The 16,803-nt window shown below is 35.8% G+C and overlaps 1 protein-coding gene across 1 annotated transcript in view; it reads right to left on the bottom strand.

Moving 5' to 3' along the window:
* Positions 1 to 16,803, bottom strand: part of LOC150106699 (sister chromatid cohesion protein PDS5 homolog A-like) — a 670,786-nt gene that overhangs the window by 346,802 nt on the left and 307,181 nt on the right. The window contains exon 16 of the mRNA XM_090393290.1: positions 4,753 to 4,892. Within this exon, the coding sequence (XP_090249416.1) occupies positions 4,753 to 4,892 (140 nt within the window). The remainder of the gene's footprint in view (positions 1 to 4,752; positions 4,893 to 16,803) is intronic.

Genomic DNA, 16,803 nt, shown 5'->3' with positions numbered 1-16,803 from the left:
GTCTTTACTGCCACATTGGGTGCAGAATGCAGAGCCATAACATGGAGTTCAAAAATGACCATATCTCTGACATTTAAAGCAGAGCAATGGGTTTGATATGTAGAGCCTTACTGGGTAGCTGAGATAACCTGCTTTGACAGATGTTGGTAGTTTTGATGTGTTAAATGTAAGGACGATGTTCCTAGTGGGAACCAGGTGGCTATCCTACTGTTAAATCTTGAATGAAAGGTTTAAATTGTCATAAAACATTTCATTTGGGATTTAACTAGGATACAAATAAATTTTCCTAATGAAGTACTTATATATAGGTATAAATGAAATTGTAAATAACGTATTAGTCCTTTGTTTTGTAAATTCCTCTGTTTTACTATATTGTTAACTGTTCTATGTATAACCAAAAGGAATAATCGGATTTTTGTGAGAATTATATTAGAACAGGAAAGGCTAGATCGAAGTTCACATTGAAATAATCAGCTTAAAGACATAACCCGAGGCAGTTGTGAGGTCTGAGGTGTACGCGAGACATCCACGTGGAGAAGATAGTACCAAGTGCAAGGGGCTCAAGGCTCTTTTTTCTCTTCATTTCCCTTCGGCTTTCGGATACCAGTAGAAATGGCACGAGCAGTTGGGAAGGACGATGGTCAGGACGGCTAAGCAACCAGGCATATCTACAGTACAGCTAGACAGTCAGCGAGAACCGAAGTTTCATGCAAATCACGAGGACTTGTCCAGGCAGAGCAGTCTTGCCCACATCAGCAAGAGGGTGATTCATGAACGTAGTCACTAGAGGGTCATATCCGAAGACAACAGGCCGTAGAATGAGGTAACAAGCCACGTTCTCACAAAGGACTGATCAGGAGAAGATACCAGTACGAACCAGATGGTCAGTAATGTAAAATCTTTCCAGTTTCGTTGTATTCTGAACTAAGCTGAAATACAGAAAAGAGCTGATATATTATGTGATAGGACTTGATAATTAGTAACAGGACTCTAGTGCTTAACCTATCGATAAATTACAGTAACTCTGAAAGTGCATAGTAGTAAAGTTTGGCATTGAATCGTTGAGGTATGCCATTGTCTGTTAGCCGTAGATGAATGAGATAATCGCTAGCTTAATTGTGTTACATGAGTAGAAGCAGGAAAACTTAAATTTGATATTGTCTCAATGTGATGTATTAATTCTATTTTGTCTAATAATTGTTAATTGCAAGTGCAATTCAGTTTAGTTAAGTGAACCTTTCATAAATGTACATCGAGCTAAAGAATGAATAAACATTCATGTTTTCTTTACCTTATAAAGTTGTCTGATCTCTAAAATCAATGCATCACTCACTAACATCAGAACCTATATGAATTCAAGCTTGGGGATTGATTCCGACTGCATGTAGAACAAGTTTGTCAAGGATTTGTAATTGGGATTGCTGTTTGCTAGATTCTAGAATCATAAAATAGTCTGTGTGTTAACTCCATGACAATGAGATTTCTCTTCTTTGGAAATAAGATGGCGCAGCATTATCAAACAAATTTTTCTTAATTCTGAAAGGGAGTTAATTCCAGATTTTGCATTCAAAGAGGCTTGACTCTAGCCCAAGACAGACTCTTTGTCTGCTGAGCTTTGCACTCATAACCAAAGCGGCCGCCGAAGGGATAGGATTTAGCTAAAGCAGATTATAGTAGCAGAGGGGTCAAGGATAGATAAATTACTATATTTGCAGGTACATCTAACAATTTTCAAATGGAGTTGAGTAAGGATAAGAGAGAGGAATTCTAGCATACCATGAAACACTAAAATGTAAGAAAACAAACAATAATAGCGAAAACAAACAATCGCGCAGCCGACAGGATTCTGATTGACTCGATTAAACAAAAAAAAAATTATTTTTGGAAGGGGAAAAAGAATATAAATTTTTGTAAATCAAGGTGAGTTGGTTTTGGTTTGAGATCGGGCAATTTTAGTGCAAGGGTTTAGATAACAGAAATTTTTGTGGGAAAAAAAAAAAAAAAAAAAAAAAAACGGGACAATATAGTGTGAACCTACATACAAGTATGAATCAACCATCGAGTTCTGGGCTGGATGATTGCAAGTTTTTCAGGACCATTAACCCCCAACAAGTCTTTCCACAGTTCTCTGGGGAGGAATACTGACGACGTCTTAGTTTTCTTTAGCTATGTCAAAGATTTGAGGAAAATAATAGGCAGGCGGACTGACTTCCAGCTCATCCTTCTGTGCAGTAAACTTGTATGGAAGGCAAAGAACTTCCTCTACTCCTCCCCCATCTTGAAAGAGACCTTAGACTATGTGAAATTTACGGAAGTCCTCATTTCCGAGTTTTCAAAGTTAAGCATATGCCCAAATTTGTGGAAACTACAGAGAGTTATACAAAAGGACAGAGAGAGCATAACAGATTTCTACATTAGGTTGTTAACCCTTGCTAACACACTGAATGTATCAAACCAGGATAAATCAAACCTGGATTGGGTGGTTTTTCACCAATTCAGGCTGGGAGTGAAACAAGAGCTCAGGGAGATGGCCTACAAAAGGAAAGTAACCAATATCGAAGAACGCTTTAATGCCGTGAGAGAAAGGGAGCAGATGCTCGGAGACATTAGTCCCGCATGGCTATGTTAATGTCGTCAAGAAGGAATATGATTTGGTTAGTAACCCTAAGGCACAGAAGGAATCTCATGAGAGGAAGGAAAGAATTAAGAACCTTGACAAGTGTGAACGAAATGAAGTTGGATGGCCAACGCTAATCGGATAATAGATGGTATGACTGACTTGAAGGAGGTTCAATTAATGATTAAACAAGAAGTCAAGCATTTACAACAGACCGTCATGGACCGCTCTGATGCTGTTCTTAACCAACTGGCAGCAGTGTCCATGAAGGCTTGTGAGCTCCCTACTCCTCAAGCCAATAAGACAGTGGAAATAGTACGATTTGAAGTTGAAAGGCTGCAACAACCCTTGTTGGGCCGATAATGTAGGAAGGCGATAATTTATGAAGGTGATACATATATTTTAAATTAATGTTAGTGGTTAATTTAAACTTAGTAATTTTATCGTTAAACTTGTTCAATGCCATACACCTTACATCTTGGAAGTAGCTGTGCTCTCCTTTACCTTTTAGCTTTATTTGCTTACATGTGACAAGCAAGAGAGTGGCAGAACAGAAGCACTTTGTAATCTTTGTTTGGTTCTTTCTTGCTTCATATAGCTTCAGCAATTCATTAAATATTTCACTTCACTAATGTGATAAAATGCTCGTCATGAATTACTACCAAATTATATTGTATTCTTTATTTCATTATGTAATTAACATGTATAATCAGTTAATAAGGAATAATTAATATGCTAAGGAACAGAGCACCCATCTTTTGTAACACAGAAAAGAGGAAAATTCTCCCAAAATGGATAAAAATACAAGATGATCACTAAGATCTTAGAAACTCTTGCAGACAGTGGCAAATAAGCACGTATACAAAACTGTGCAGTCACTCTTACATCCAACACACAATGGACTGGTTGGTGGAATTCTGCAAGCAACAGAGGCAGTAACAGAATTGGTCCAGTTTAGAATCTCTTCGAAAAGAGATTATAAGTTGGAAATGCTATAATGTTATATCAGAGCAAACATAAACACAAATTTCACCTCTGAACTGAAAGAAGTCAAAAAGCATGCAATAAGTATATTCCAAGAAGCTGAAATTTGAATTGCAAGTTAGGAAGAGTAAATGTGATGTTGCAGGAGTGGGGATGGAAATGAACATTAGTGAGGCTGGAAGTATGACCATGTAAATTTGTAGAGAAAATTCAGAAAGTTTTAAGAGGTTTGTCCTTTTTCAACATGTAATGTGCAGAATATCACTTTCCTGAAATAGCTCCACTTCAAGCCCTACATTAAAGCTTTAACACAAGGTTAAAATGTAGTGAAAATTGCAGAGGAGAAAGGAATTCAGCAGTTTAATGCTTCTGTAAAAATAATCATAATTTAAAATTATGAATATTTTTACAAATTGTTTATGTTAATATATTATTAGTTTTGATTTCCTAACACATATATTGGCACTTGTGATGTACAATTAATGATATGATTATTATTGTCCAAACGAAATGTAACCATTTGAAATTGATATACTTACTAGATTCTGATAATTGTGTTACTTTCAATGCTGTTATTGTAATTTAAAATTATCAAGTGTCGTGTTTTGAAAAGACATTCTTGTTATGCTAACAGTGACAACGTGCTAGCCATCTGTCTTAAGAACACCGGATCTATTTATTATTTCTACCAGAAAAGGCGACGGAATTAGCTCAACTTAGATATGTTGTTTATGAAGTAGTAGAAGAAACTTTTTTTTATCTCTGATACAGTAAATTGTGCAACAAATAGAACTGCAAAAGGTAAGAAATATTTATACTTTTTTGTTGCAAAAGTGGCATCATATGATAGTGTCACGTCGAAAGTCACAGAGCTCTTCAGTAACATCTATTTTACTGTTAATGTTTGTCTATGATAATTGCAAGATTGTTGCTTCCTTTTATAATGAGCCATGGTTGTGATGTATATAACCATATCCACTACAGTGAAGGATGTCTTGATATTTTTGATCAGATAATGTATTTGCTTTATAAGAATAAGTAAACAAGTCTAAGTTTTCTTATAATTATTTTCTTAAAATAACTTTTCTCCAAATTATTAAATTATGATATCTTCAGACTGATACTGTTAAATAATGTAATGCTGAACTTACCACACTATGCTCAATATCAATACAAGATGCTGTTCCTTTCAGGATGGTATCCATATGGGCTTTTAATCTATTATTATTTTCCAGCACACCATAGAATTTCTTTAAGTATTCCTGTGATTTTACTTGCTCAGGAAGATTTTCTGCAATTTTTTAAAGAGCAATTTGAATATGTGAGTTGGTGACAATAATGAAAACAATTCTTGAATTCTGACATAATGCTGTGTGTGTGTGTGTGTGTGGGTGGGTGGGTGGGCAGATATTGGGGAGATGAAATATTCTTCAAATCTCCAAAGAAATAAACTCACTATAGTAAATTGAATGTACTTGATGCATTCTGCTTGGTAATATAGTAAATATACTGTGAAATAAGAACTGGATAAAGCAAAAGTAAAGCAATTAACTAAATAAATAATAATTAAGAGTACAGATTTATTACTTATGTAAGACTTAAGTTAAACATAATTTTCACATTAGGGTGAAAATTAAACATAATTTTCACTCTAATGTCTAGATTCCCTAATTCAGTATGACTTTCAAAATAAGCAAGAAGATGAGGAAGAGAGAGCCTGGAGAGTATTAGTACTTTGATATATCCCTGTGGATTCAAGACAGAAGTAACATGCATCACTGCAAGAGATACTTGAACTTACAAGATACAATACTTAGTATAACCTACTCTGAATGTGTGTGACACTCCACCTATTCAGGCAACATTCCACTTACCACATCTCATGAAAAAATCTACTCCTTATCCCCCATATACAGCTCACAGGGGTGACTGTTTATTCTCTCATTACCTATTGTTTATCCTATGCAATACATCACCTTACATCAGGATAGACTTCTTTCACTAACTTATAAGTCTCCATACCTATTTCCAAGCTCTTCAAATTCTCTGATTCATTACTCGAACCTTAAACCTACTTCTACTTCTTTTTCATTCTATGTATCTATATTCTTTACAACTGCCTTTCCCAGTCACATTCAAAAAGAACACCTAACATGTTACTTCTGTCTTAAATCTTCACCTTATGTGGCACTTTACATACTATAGTAGGTTCTGGAAACCTCTAGCATGTGTGTGTGGGATACCTCGATTATCGCGGTTTGTAATTTGATACCAAAATTCCAATTATTGTGCTCCAAATTCGAATTATCGCGGCAGCAAGATGTAGCCCACTACATATGCAACCAGTTCAAGTCGCCACTCTCCAGGTATCACTCTCTTGTAGCGCTTTGTTTTTATCTCACGGAGCCTGCTCACCACTCACCAGTAACTGTACACCATTGCTTGAAGTACATGTGGATATTTATTTATCTTCTTATTTACCCCTACAATGAATGCTAAAAGAAACAATGATGATATCAAGTCTACAGCTATCAAGAAGAAACATAGAGTGATCAGCTTAGAAGATAAGTTGCATATGATAAATAAGTACGAAGCAGGCACAACCAAAGCCAAAATTGCAAGAGAGTACGGTTTAAATGAATCAACTGTTCGCCATATTTTAGACCACGCTGCAAACTATAAGCAACTAAGACAAAGTGCATCGACCTCGTCTGGGTCCCAAACTACGAGAAACAGAAGCCATCTTATGATTGAAATGGAAACGCTATTGTCATTGTGGATAGAAGATTGTAACCAAAAGAGAATTCCTCTTAGTTTGGTTACAATCTTCTATCCACACTGACAATAGCGTTTCCATTTCAATCATTAGACGGCTTCTGTTTCTCGTAGTTTCAAAATTCAAATTCAAACAAATTCAAAAGGATTGAATTTGTTTGAAACTTTAAAAAGAAAACAATTAGAAAGCGAAAATGATTCGTCATCAGTAGTGGAAGAAACTTTCTCTGCAAGTTCAGTGTGGTTTGATCGGTTCAAAAAGCAATCGAGCATTCATAGTGTTCGTGTACAAGGTGAAATAGTAAGTGCTGATGAAAAAGCAGCAGCTAGTTTTCCTGGTGAATTGCAACAGATCATTGAAGAAGGAAATTATACCGATGATCAGGTATTTAATGCTGACAAAACAGGCTTATTATAAAAAAAAATGCCCACTAAAACATTTTTAGCAAAAAATGAAAAATCACAGCCTGGCTACAAGGTTTCGAAGGAGCGTGTAACACTTTTACTATGTGGCAATGCTTCTGGAGATTACAAGATGAAGCCTCTCTTTATTTATCGTTCCCAAAATCCTCGCCTGCTTAGAAGTTTAGATAAAAATTTTCTCCCTGTTCATTGGAGATTCAACAGAAAAGCTTGGATAACAAAAACTATTTTTGAGAATTGGTTTAAAAATTGTTTTTGTCCTGAAGCTGAAAGGTACTGCAAGTCATTAAATCTTGATTTTAAAATCTTGTTGATATTAGATAATGCACCTAGTCATCCAACAGCACTGAATGATTTGTGCAAAAATGTAAAAGTTATTTATTTACCACCTAAAACCACTTCCATCATCCAGCCAATGGATCAAGGTGTAATCGCATCCTTTAAGGCATATTACCTACGAAGAACTTTTTCACAAGCAATAGAAAAGACTACAGGAGATGAAGCTATGACTTTGACAGAATTCTGGAAGGCATTCAATATCAAAAATTGCATTGAGAATGCCAAGGAAGCATGGAGTGAAGTAACGTCTAGCAACCTGAGAGTGGCGTGGCAAAAGATTATTCCTCGTTGTGCAAATGATTTTAAAGGATTTGAAAATGAAGTAACCCATGTTATCAATGACATAACTAAGCTTGGCTTCAATCTAGGACCAAATGAAATTGAAAAAGGTCATGTTCAGAACCTGTTTCAGTCACATGATAAGGAGCTGGATGATGAAGACCTAATTAACCTCAAGAGAGAACGTGCTTACGATGCTCAAATCGATGATACTGACGAACAAATTGACGTGGCACTGAAGGAATTTACCCTCATAGAAATGGACGAAATGTTTAGAATTACTGAACATTTTAAAGAAAAAATCTTGAACGATGATCCTAATCTCGAGCGATCAATGAAAGAAAGTTCGTCAGGAAATTGAAAATTCCATCCGTTGCTACCGAGTTTTATATGAAGAAAAAAAGAAAGAAAAATTCCACCAGAGAACTCTACACCAATTTTTATCCAAGAAATAATAATTATATGTAATGTATGTACTCCTTATATATAAATAAAGATTAAAGAATAATCTTGTTTTTCTGAATGAATCTTCATTTTTTACTTAACACGTTTAATACATTTCTTTTTTACTTTATATATAAAATTTAATTAATAGATTTGAAAAATCCTTGCCAATGATCACCCATTTTACACACATTATTTATCCCGCTCATCGCAGATTCGATTATTGCGGTATTTTTCATGACAACAATAACCGCGATAATCGAGGTATTCCTGTATATACAATGCCATTTACAGCAACCAATCAGAATCCTTCCGCTACCTTCATAGTCAACTTTCCAAAGTTTCAAGACCATGTTGGTCTTCAGCCAACTGATTTTTGGGTGTTTCCTTATTTCCAGATAGTTAAGTGATCAGATCTGTGTACAGTAATCCAGTTATGACCTGATTAATGCTTTAAGCAAAAGCAGTTACTTTCCTATTATCATTTACTGCTGTCCTCATTATAGTGGCAATTCTTGAGTAACTATTATAACTTTGCATTGTGCCTGTAAATTTCTACTCCTATTTCACTAAGATTCCCATATTTAGCTTTGCCAAATATTTTAATATCTTACCTTTAATATCTCACCAGTTTTTGTCTTTTTTTGTTTCAGTAACCACTATTATGTCGATCTAGAATTTAATGTAATTCCTCAAATAGCTCCATTTCTTTGCCATTCAGGCTTCTTATGTGGATAGTACCAATCTTGAACTCTAGTGATGCTGAGTTGGACTTCGTTTCAGAATTTGTTCCAGTAGCTGACTTTTTGCTGTTTGCCCTGGTTCCCTGGCAAAAACAATGACTGCCTTGTTTAACCGGTCACGACCCAGACAGCATGCAATTCTGTCATGAGGTAAATCCTAAACTGGGATTTACCTCACTGAATTATATTCTTATTGGCTTAAACCACAAATAAAATGATGGTACAACATGACAGAATTTCATGCTGTCTGGGGCATCACAGTTAAACAAGGCACTCGTTGTTGTTGCATCACCACAAACAGTATCCAATTCACCATTGAAATCGAAAACACACGTACCAAGTGAGGATTTACCTCACTTGGTACATGTTGTGGTCAGATACCAATTGGTTCATTTTTTCCAAGTATGCTGTCCGATCAAGGACAATGGTATCATTACCTTTATCTGCTTTTGTAATCATGATGTCCGAGTTATTTTTTAAGGATTTAAGGGTCAAATTTTCTGTTCTGGTTAAGTTGCAACCTAACCATCAAAAAGCAACAACCAAAGCATCAAAAAGAAAACAACAGAATTAATTAAATCAGTGATCACATGGCCAGAGGAAACAACCAAAAAACTTATACTGCATTATGCCTGCGCTCTCAAAACAAACATGCCACTACGACCGATAATTGAAGGAATTGACAGCCTAATTATCGCTTAACCAAGAAATTAGCAGCCGTACTCAAGGAGTTGGTACACCATTTCACCTCCTACATAAAAAATTCACAACACTTAACAAAATTAGAAACATCACACTCAACAACGAAGATTTATTAGTCAGCTTCGACATAACTGTCCTTTTCACTAATATCCCAATCAATGATACTATTCTTCTCTTATAAAACTTATTTCTGCCCGGTATCATGGCACTCTTTGCCCACATACAACGCCCTAGGTATTTCGTGTGGCAAAAAAATTTTTACCAACAAAAAGTGGTACAATCATGGGCTCACCACTTCCTCCCATCCAATAGCTAACTTTTACATGGAAGACTTCGAGCAATGAGCTCTAGATTCGGCAAGCCTAAAGCCCAAAGTCTGGTTCAGATATGTTGATGGTATTTTCACCATTTGGCCCCACAGCCGTGAAACGTTAAATACATTCCTAAGCCACCTGCACAAACAAAACAAAATGTATTCAATTCACCAATGAAATCGAAAACAACAACTCTCTTCTTTTCTAGACATACTTGTCACAGGTCATCCCTCAGGCTGCTAACCTTAAAAGAAAGCAAGGACAGCACTACATGATTAAGTTTACAATTATTATTAATCGCTCCACAATTTTCCTCCAAACTAGTCTATTACTTGTGAAGACTCCATATGTTGTCATATCTATTATTTCATGCATCTAATGCACTTCTGACTGAATCAATCCACCAAGACCTTGGTCTTCCTCTGGATCACCTTCCTGCCATTTTGGCATCAACCAACTTCTTTTCCAACCTTTCCTCACCTGTTCTATTCAATAAAATGATCTATACCTCTGCGTACACATTTTTGAATGCTAACAATGTCAGATTGCTTTCTAATATCTTCATTTTTTTAGTATGATTCAGCCACTGATGCCATCTGTTCATTGCCCTAATTTTTCTCAGAACACTCATATTTGTGGTCTCCAGTCTTTGATCAAGTATTTTATTTCTAATCCAACTCTCAGATCTATAACTCAAAATTTGTTGAAACACTGTCTTGTATATTGCTAGTTTGCTGTTTTGGCTAATTTCACTCTTATTCCATACATATTTATGCAGCTCACTACCTCCATATCAGCTTAGCTTATTCTATTATCTATTTCCAGATTTAACTTGCCATCTTTACTAAAAACTGTGCCTAAATAGCTGAAATATTTAATTGGTTTATAGGATCTCTATTCAGAATATTGTCAATGTCTTCAATGGCTATTTTCATAATTTTGGTCTTTCTATTGCTGATTTTCATACCAAATTTGTTACGGTTGCTATTCAATTTAATTAGAGAACCATGAAGACTTGCACTAGATTTGTTTAGGAGTGCAACATCATCTACATAAAACAAAACGCAAAGCTTCACATCTCCAATTCTAATATCAGGAATAATGCCAATTTCATTCATAATGTCATCCATACAGACGATGAATAAAAGTGGAGTTTAATGTGCATTCTTGTCTTACCCCTAATTTTACAACAAGCCACCTTCCTGTATTTCCTTCAATTCTAACTGCTTACAACTAAAATATAGAATAGGCATTGTTCTATATAATGTTCCATTAACTCCATATAATTGTAGTGTTTTGAAAGATTTTTGCTGGGCACCTTGTCATATGCCTTTTCCAGATCTACAAAATTTAATACAGATCCTTGTCATATCCCATGACTTGGCTTGAACAAACATATCTTCTCCGAGTTCCTCTGCCACAATTTTTCTCAACCTCGTTTCAAGTATGCTTGCATAAATCTTACCTTAGTAGAGAAATTCCTTTGTAATTGTCACATTCAGCTTTATTTCCCCCCTCCCTTTTTTCTTTTATAGATTGGGACTATTAGAGCTCTACTCCAATCATCTGAAATTTGAGCATCTGCCCATGTCCTCAGAATTATACAGCATGGCCACTGTAAAATTTCTACACCTCCATACTTAAGCATTTCTGGTCGAATATCATCTACTCCAGCTGCCTTTCCACATTTCAAGTTTTTGATGGTCTTTTCTAGTGCAAGTACTGATATGTACTGCCTTTCTTTTAGGCTTGCACGGTGATCCGAATGCATTTTTGGAAATTATGGAGACAACTACCGTGTTTGAATAAAAACTTTTTAATATTACTAGTTTAATATTACTAAAATTTTACAATTAGACGTTTCGACCTTTATGTCAAGGTCATCTTCTGGAGCGTACAAATATACACAAGAAACAAGCTATACTACAATCATACTGGTTCGTTAAAGACACTGACTAACCGCTACCACAATTGTTGGCCTGACCTCTGGTAAAAAAAAGACCTTGACATAAAAGTCGAAACGTCGAATTGTAAAAAAAAAAATAAAATAAAAATAAAAAATAAAAAAAAATATAAAAAAAATTTAGTAATATTAAACTAAAGTTTTTATTCAAACACGGTAGTTGTCTCCATAATTTCCAAAAATGCATTCGGATCACCGTGCAAGCCTAAAAGAAAGGATTCAGATCATCCATGGAAATGATACCCACAAGCGCTGCAATTGCTATGGTAAGCTAAAGATTCGTATTTCTCTCCTGATCAATCGCTGGCCTTTTTAAAAAGATGCAGAGACAATAATCTCATTCCGATCTGCATCAGGCTAAAAAAGAAATTTACGTCCGCTAAGGCACTCCGTATCTATGACCGCACAGAAAAAGCAATGCTTAGAGAACAGATCCAAACAGCCTGCCGAAACATAGCTACAACACAAAATCTAGTTTCTAAATTACAATCAGAACTATCGAACTATGTTAATCCAGACATTCTACAAACATTTGAAAGAATTACTGACAATTCGGCCAAGCATACCCTGGAAAAGAACAAAGAAAAACTCAAGAAAAAATTCCACAGGTTGAAACAATGGCAAAATATGGCAGCCAATCAGAGGACTTCCTCCCCGAGAAACAACAATGAACAACAAACAAGGGAGACAAGGAGCGACCAACCACCGACAAGCAAGAACCATGTGATCAACATATCAAGCCACATGCTGAACAACGGCGAACTCACGCTACTGAATAAAGGACTGAACTACGCAACAGCGCCTAAAAAGGTAAACAAACTGGATTTTATCTACCACACTGAAAGAGGCATCAGATCCCTACCTAACAACATAGCAGACAAAATACGACTAGAAACCAGTAATGTCCTAAATACCAAGAAAACCATACAGAACAGCCTGACTAAAACAGAATTAGCAGCAATTAAATCATTAAAAGCCAAACAAAACATAATAATAACAAAAGCTGATAAAGGCAGTGCCACTGTTGTCCTTGACAGGTCAACATACATACTGCAAATGAACCAACTAGTAGCCTATAACAACACATATAAAATGGTAAATTATAACCCAACAAAAAGGATAAAGGACAAAACAGAAAAACTACTAAAGTCTGTCACTTCTTGGCCACCAGACACAGTTAAAAAACTCAAACCCCACTATGCCCCCTCCCAGAATATATGGGGTTCCGAAAATACACAAACAAAATGTGCCCCTTCGACCAATAGTGGAAGGAATAGACAGTCCCAATTACCACCTAGCCAAGAAATTAGTGGCAACACTCAAGGAGTTGGTAGGTCATTCCCCCTCCTACATAAAAAACACACAACACTTTGTAAACAAAATCAAAAACATAACACTCGACAAAGACGACTTATTAGTCAGTTTTGACGTTTCTGCCCTTTTCACTAATGTCCCCATCAATGACACAATTCTCCTACTACAGAACAAATTTCCGCCAGACATTACGGCCCTCTTTGCCCATGTACTAAAGTCCGGTTACTTCGTGTGGCAAAACAAATTCTACCTACAAAAGGAAGGGACAGCCATGGGCTCGCCATTATCCCCCCTAATCGCAAACTTCTACATGGAAACCTTTGAGCAAAGGGCTCTTGATTCCGCCACGCTTCGACCGACAATCTGGCTCAGATACGTTGACGTGTTCGCGATCTGGCCGCACGGGCGACAAACGCTAAACACATTCCTCAGCCACCTAAACAAACAACACGAATGCATACAATTTACCATCGAAATCGAAAACCAAAATTCGCTCCCGTTCCTAGACACACTAGTTACATGTCTTCCTTCAGGCAGTCTATCCTTCACGGTCTACCGAAAACCGACACACACGGGCCAATACATACATGCGAATTCATACCACCACCCAGCACAAAAATATGGAGTCATAAACACCCTTAAAAACAGAGCCACAACTATTTGCTCTAACCAGCAAGCCCTGAAACAAGAACTAAAAATCATTAGTGACACATTCATAAACAATGGCTATAACAAAAATACTGTCAATAAAATACTCTATAAAACCACAACAAAAACGAATCTAGATTACAGTAAAACCATAGCCATCCCATACATTAAAGGGTTATCAGAAAAAATCAACAGAATCCTACAACATTATAACCTCAATGCCACATTTAAACCACCCACTAAACTTAAAACCATATTCAACTCCTCTAAGGATCCTCTCCTCCCATTAGCACATCCTGGAGTCTATTGCATCCGCTGCACCTGTAACTTACCGTACATTGGTGAAACAGGACGGACAATCCCTATACGCAAGAAAGAACACATTACACACATTAAATATAACCATTATGGTGAAGCAGGCCTCTCAGACCATGCACTTAACACCTTACACCAAATCAACTGGAAAAGCACCTGCTCCTTACACCGCACAAAAACATGGTACGAAAGAAAATTTAAAGAATCCTGCGAAATCCTGATAAACCACCCAAATATCAACAATAAAGATGGTATGAAAATTCCAAGGATCTGGATGGCACACATTCAGCCAACCTAATATGAAAGATTCAACATAAGTCAGGACTCTAGCCAATCTGCTAGTATTAGAAACCATTCCACTCCAACTGGATGGAATGATGTTAATATATGCATATAGTAGACAACACAAATAATAGGACTCTAGCGTTGATGTCTAATTTTTTTATTTTTTTTATTTTATTTTTTTTTTCACCAGAGGTCAGGCCAACAATTCTGGTAGCGGTTAGTCAGTGTCTTTAACGAACCAGTATGATTGTAGTATAGCTTGTTTCTTGTGTATATTTGTACGCTCCAGAAGATGACCTTGACATAAAGGTCGAAACGTCGAATTGTAAAATTTTAGTAATATTAAACTAAAGTTTTTATTCAAACACGGTAGTTGTCTCCATAATTTCCAAAAATGATATGTACTTCCTTTGCACTCCTCTTGAAAATGTTATAGTATGGTTCTGTCACCACTTGTTTCGTTTAACAGTCTTCATCATCTAATCCTGATATGTACCCTCAGCAGGTGTACATGATAATGATGATAGCACCACATGAAAAAGTTACACCATTACTAACTTCTGATCAACAATTTTCCTCCAAATTAATCTATTATCTGACAAGATCCCATATTATCAGATCTTATATTTCTGTTTTTAAGGTACTTTTTACTATATCGATTCTTCTACATATTGATCTTCCTCTGGGTCTTTTTCTGCCAACCTAGCAAAGAACACTTGTTTTGCTAATCTTTTCTCTCCCATTCTAGTTAAGTGACCATACCACCTGAGGGAGATTAGTTCTACTAATACATTCCTGAATGCCAACAATGGCTAGTTCTTTCCTAATATCCTCATTTTTTAATGTGATGCTATCTGTTGACTCCCCTAATCTTTCTCAGAACTCTCATATCAGATCAGAGGTCTCCAGTCTTTGATGAAGTGTTTGACTTCTAACCCAGCTCTCAAATCCCATTAGTTAAAACTGGTTTGCACATTGTCTTATATACAGCTAATTTAGTCTTTTGACTAATTTTTTCTTATTCCATATAAATGTATTCAGCTGACTATCATACCGGCTTTACTAATTCAATATGTTCACATTCAGGATACAGCTGATGTTTTCAATGTTTTGCCATTTTCATTGTCTTTGTATTGCTAATTTTCATACCAAATTTATAACAACAATTATTCAATTTAGTCAGAGAATCTTGTAGACTTGTGCTGGATTTATTCAGAAGTATAACATCATCTGCAATAAAGTAAAGAGCTGATATTAACATCTGTAATTTTTATATCAGATTTTATTACTGCTTTCCTTCATAATGTGATCCATATACATAACGAATGAATAACAGTGGAGGTAACGTGCATCATACACCTGATTTAACATAAAACGATCTTCCTATAAATCCTTCAATTCTAACTGCTGACCAGCTTAAATAGATGCTATTGCTCTATATAATGTTCCATTTACACCATACAACTGTAGCATTTTGAAGAGCTTTCCTCTTGTCACCATGTCATGTGTCTTTTCCTGATTTAAAAAAACAAACAAAACAAAAAAACACAAATACTTGTTATATTCCCAAGATTTCTCACCTATTTGTCTAAAAGTGAAAATCTGATCCTGACAACCTGTGTTTGGCCTGAATCCAGCTTGTTCTTCACCAAGCACCAGAATTTTTCTTAGCCATTTCTTAAGTATCCTTGTACAAATTTTACCAGGAAAACTCAACAGGGAAATACTTATGTAATTCTCACATTGAGTTTTATTTCTCTTTTTATATATGGGCTATGAGAACTCTGCACCAATCATCTGAGCTATAATGTTTTCTAAAGTATCACTTTACAAATATTACTTACTAGACAAGATTAAAATCTTGTTTGCAAGGTTTTTATCCCTCTCTTCACCTTTTGGCTGCTGTAACATTTCCAGTGCTCCTTTAACAAGATTATGAACTCTAAAGGTGGAGTAGTAAACAGACAAAAATATAGTAAGGAAATTAGCGTTTAAAAAAATGCTGAAACAGAGTTCAAACTAATGATCAAAAGATTGTTTCTAAATTTGACCCTCTAACCAGGCCTTCTGTAGTTTCGTTCTTGTCTTTGAAACTAATTATTCCAAACATCTAGAATATATTCATCTTCTGTTTTCATGTCACCTTTGTCATCTCCGATTCCTTTAACAGCACTTTTTTCCTCCATTTCTAAGCTTTTTCAATACCTCCATAATATATTGCCACCTTCCTGATATTTATTTTCCATGTTCTTATCAAAGTCTTCCCATGACTTTGGTTTAGCGAGTTTTACACAGTGCTTTGCTTTCTTACATTTTTTTCTGTATTATCAAAGAGCACAAGCTGACTTACTTGCCATGAACTTTCCATATGCTTTCCTCTTTTCCTTGACTGTCTTTTTAACTTCCTGAGTGCACCGTGGAGGTCTGATTTTTCTTTCACAACAGACAACCTCACCACATGGCTCTCTGGCTCAATGTTTTCTTCAGGGTTTAGAACTGAAACTCCAAATGTTGGTTCTTGTTTTCAAACTTTTTCATTTTTTTCTTCAATGATGTTTGTGTATTTGAGTCTGCAGTTCACCTCTGAAAGTTTCTCAACTTTGATTCGTTTTAAAACTTTCTTACACACTCTTCTTTTCAATATGAAATTCAATTTTA

This window comes from Typopeltis vanoorti, chromosome 5, assembly GCF_054136105.1.
Source record: "Typopeltis vanoorti isolate ZY-2024b chromosome 5, IOZ_Tvanoo_1.0, whole genome shotgun sequence".
Classification (NCBI taxonomy): domain Eukaryota; kingdom Metazoa; phylum Arthropoda; class Arachnida; order Uropygi; family Thelyphonidae; genus Typopeltis; species Typopeltis vanoorti.
Note: the sequence above shows the minus strand (reverse complement) of the source record. Positions and strands in the feature narration are given on the sequence as shown.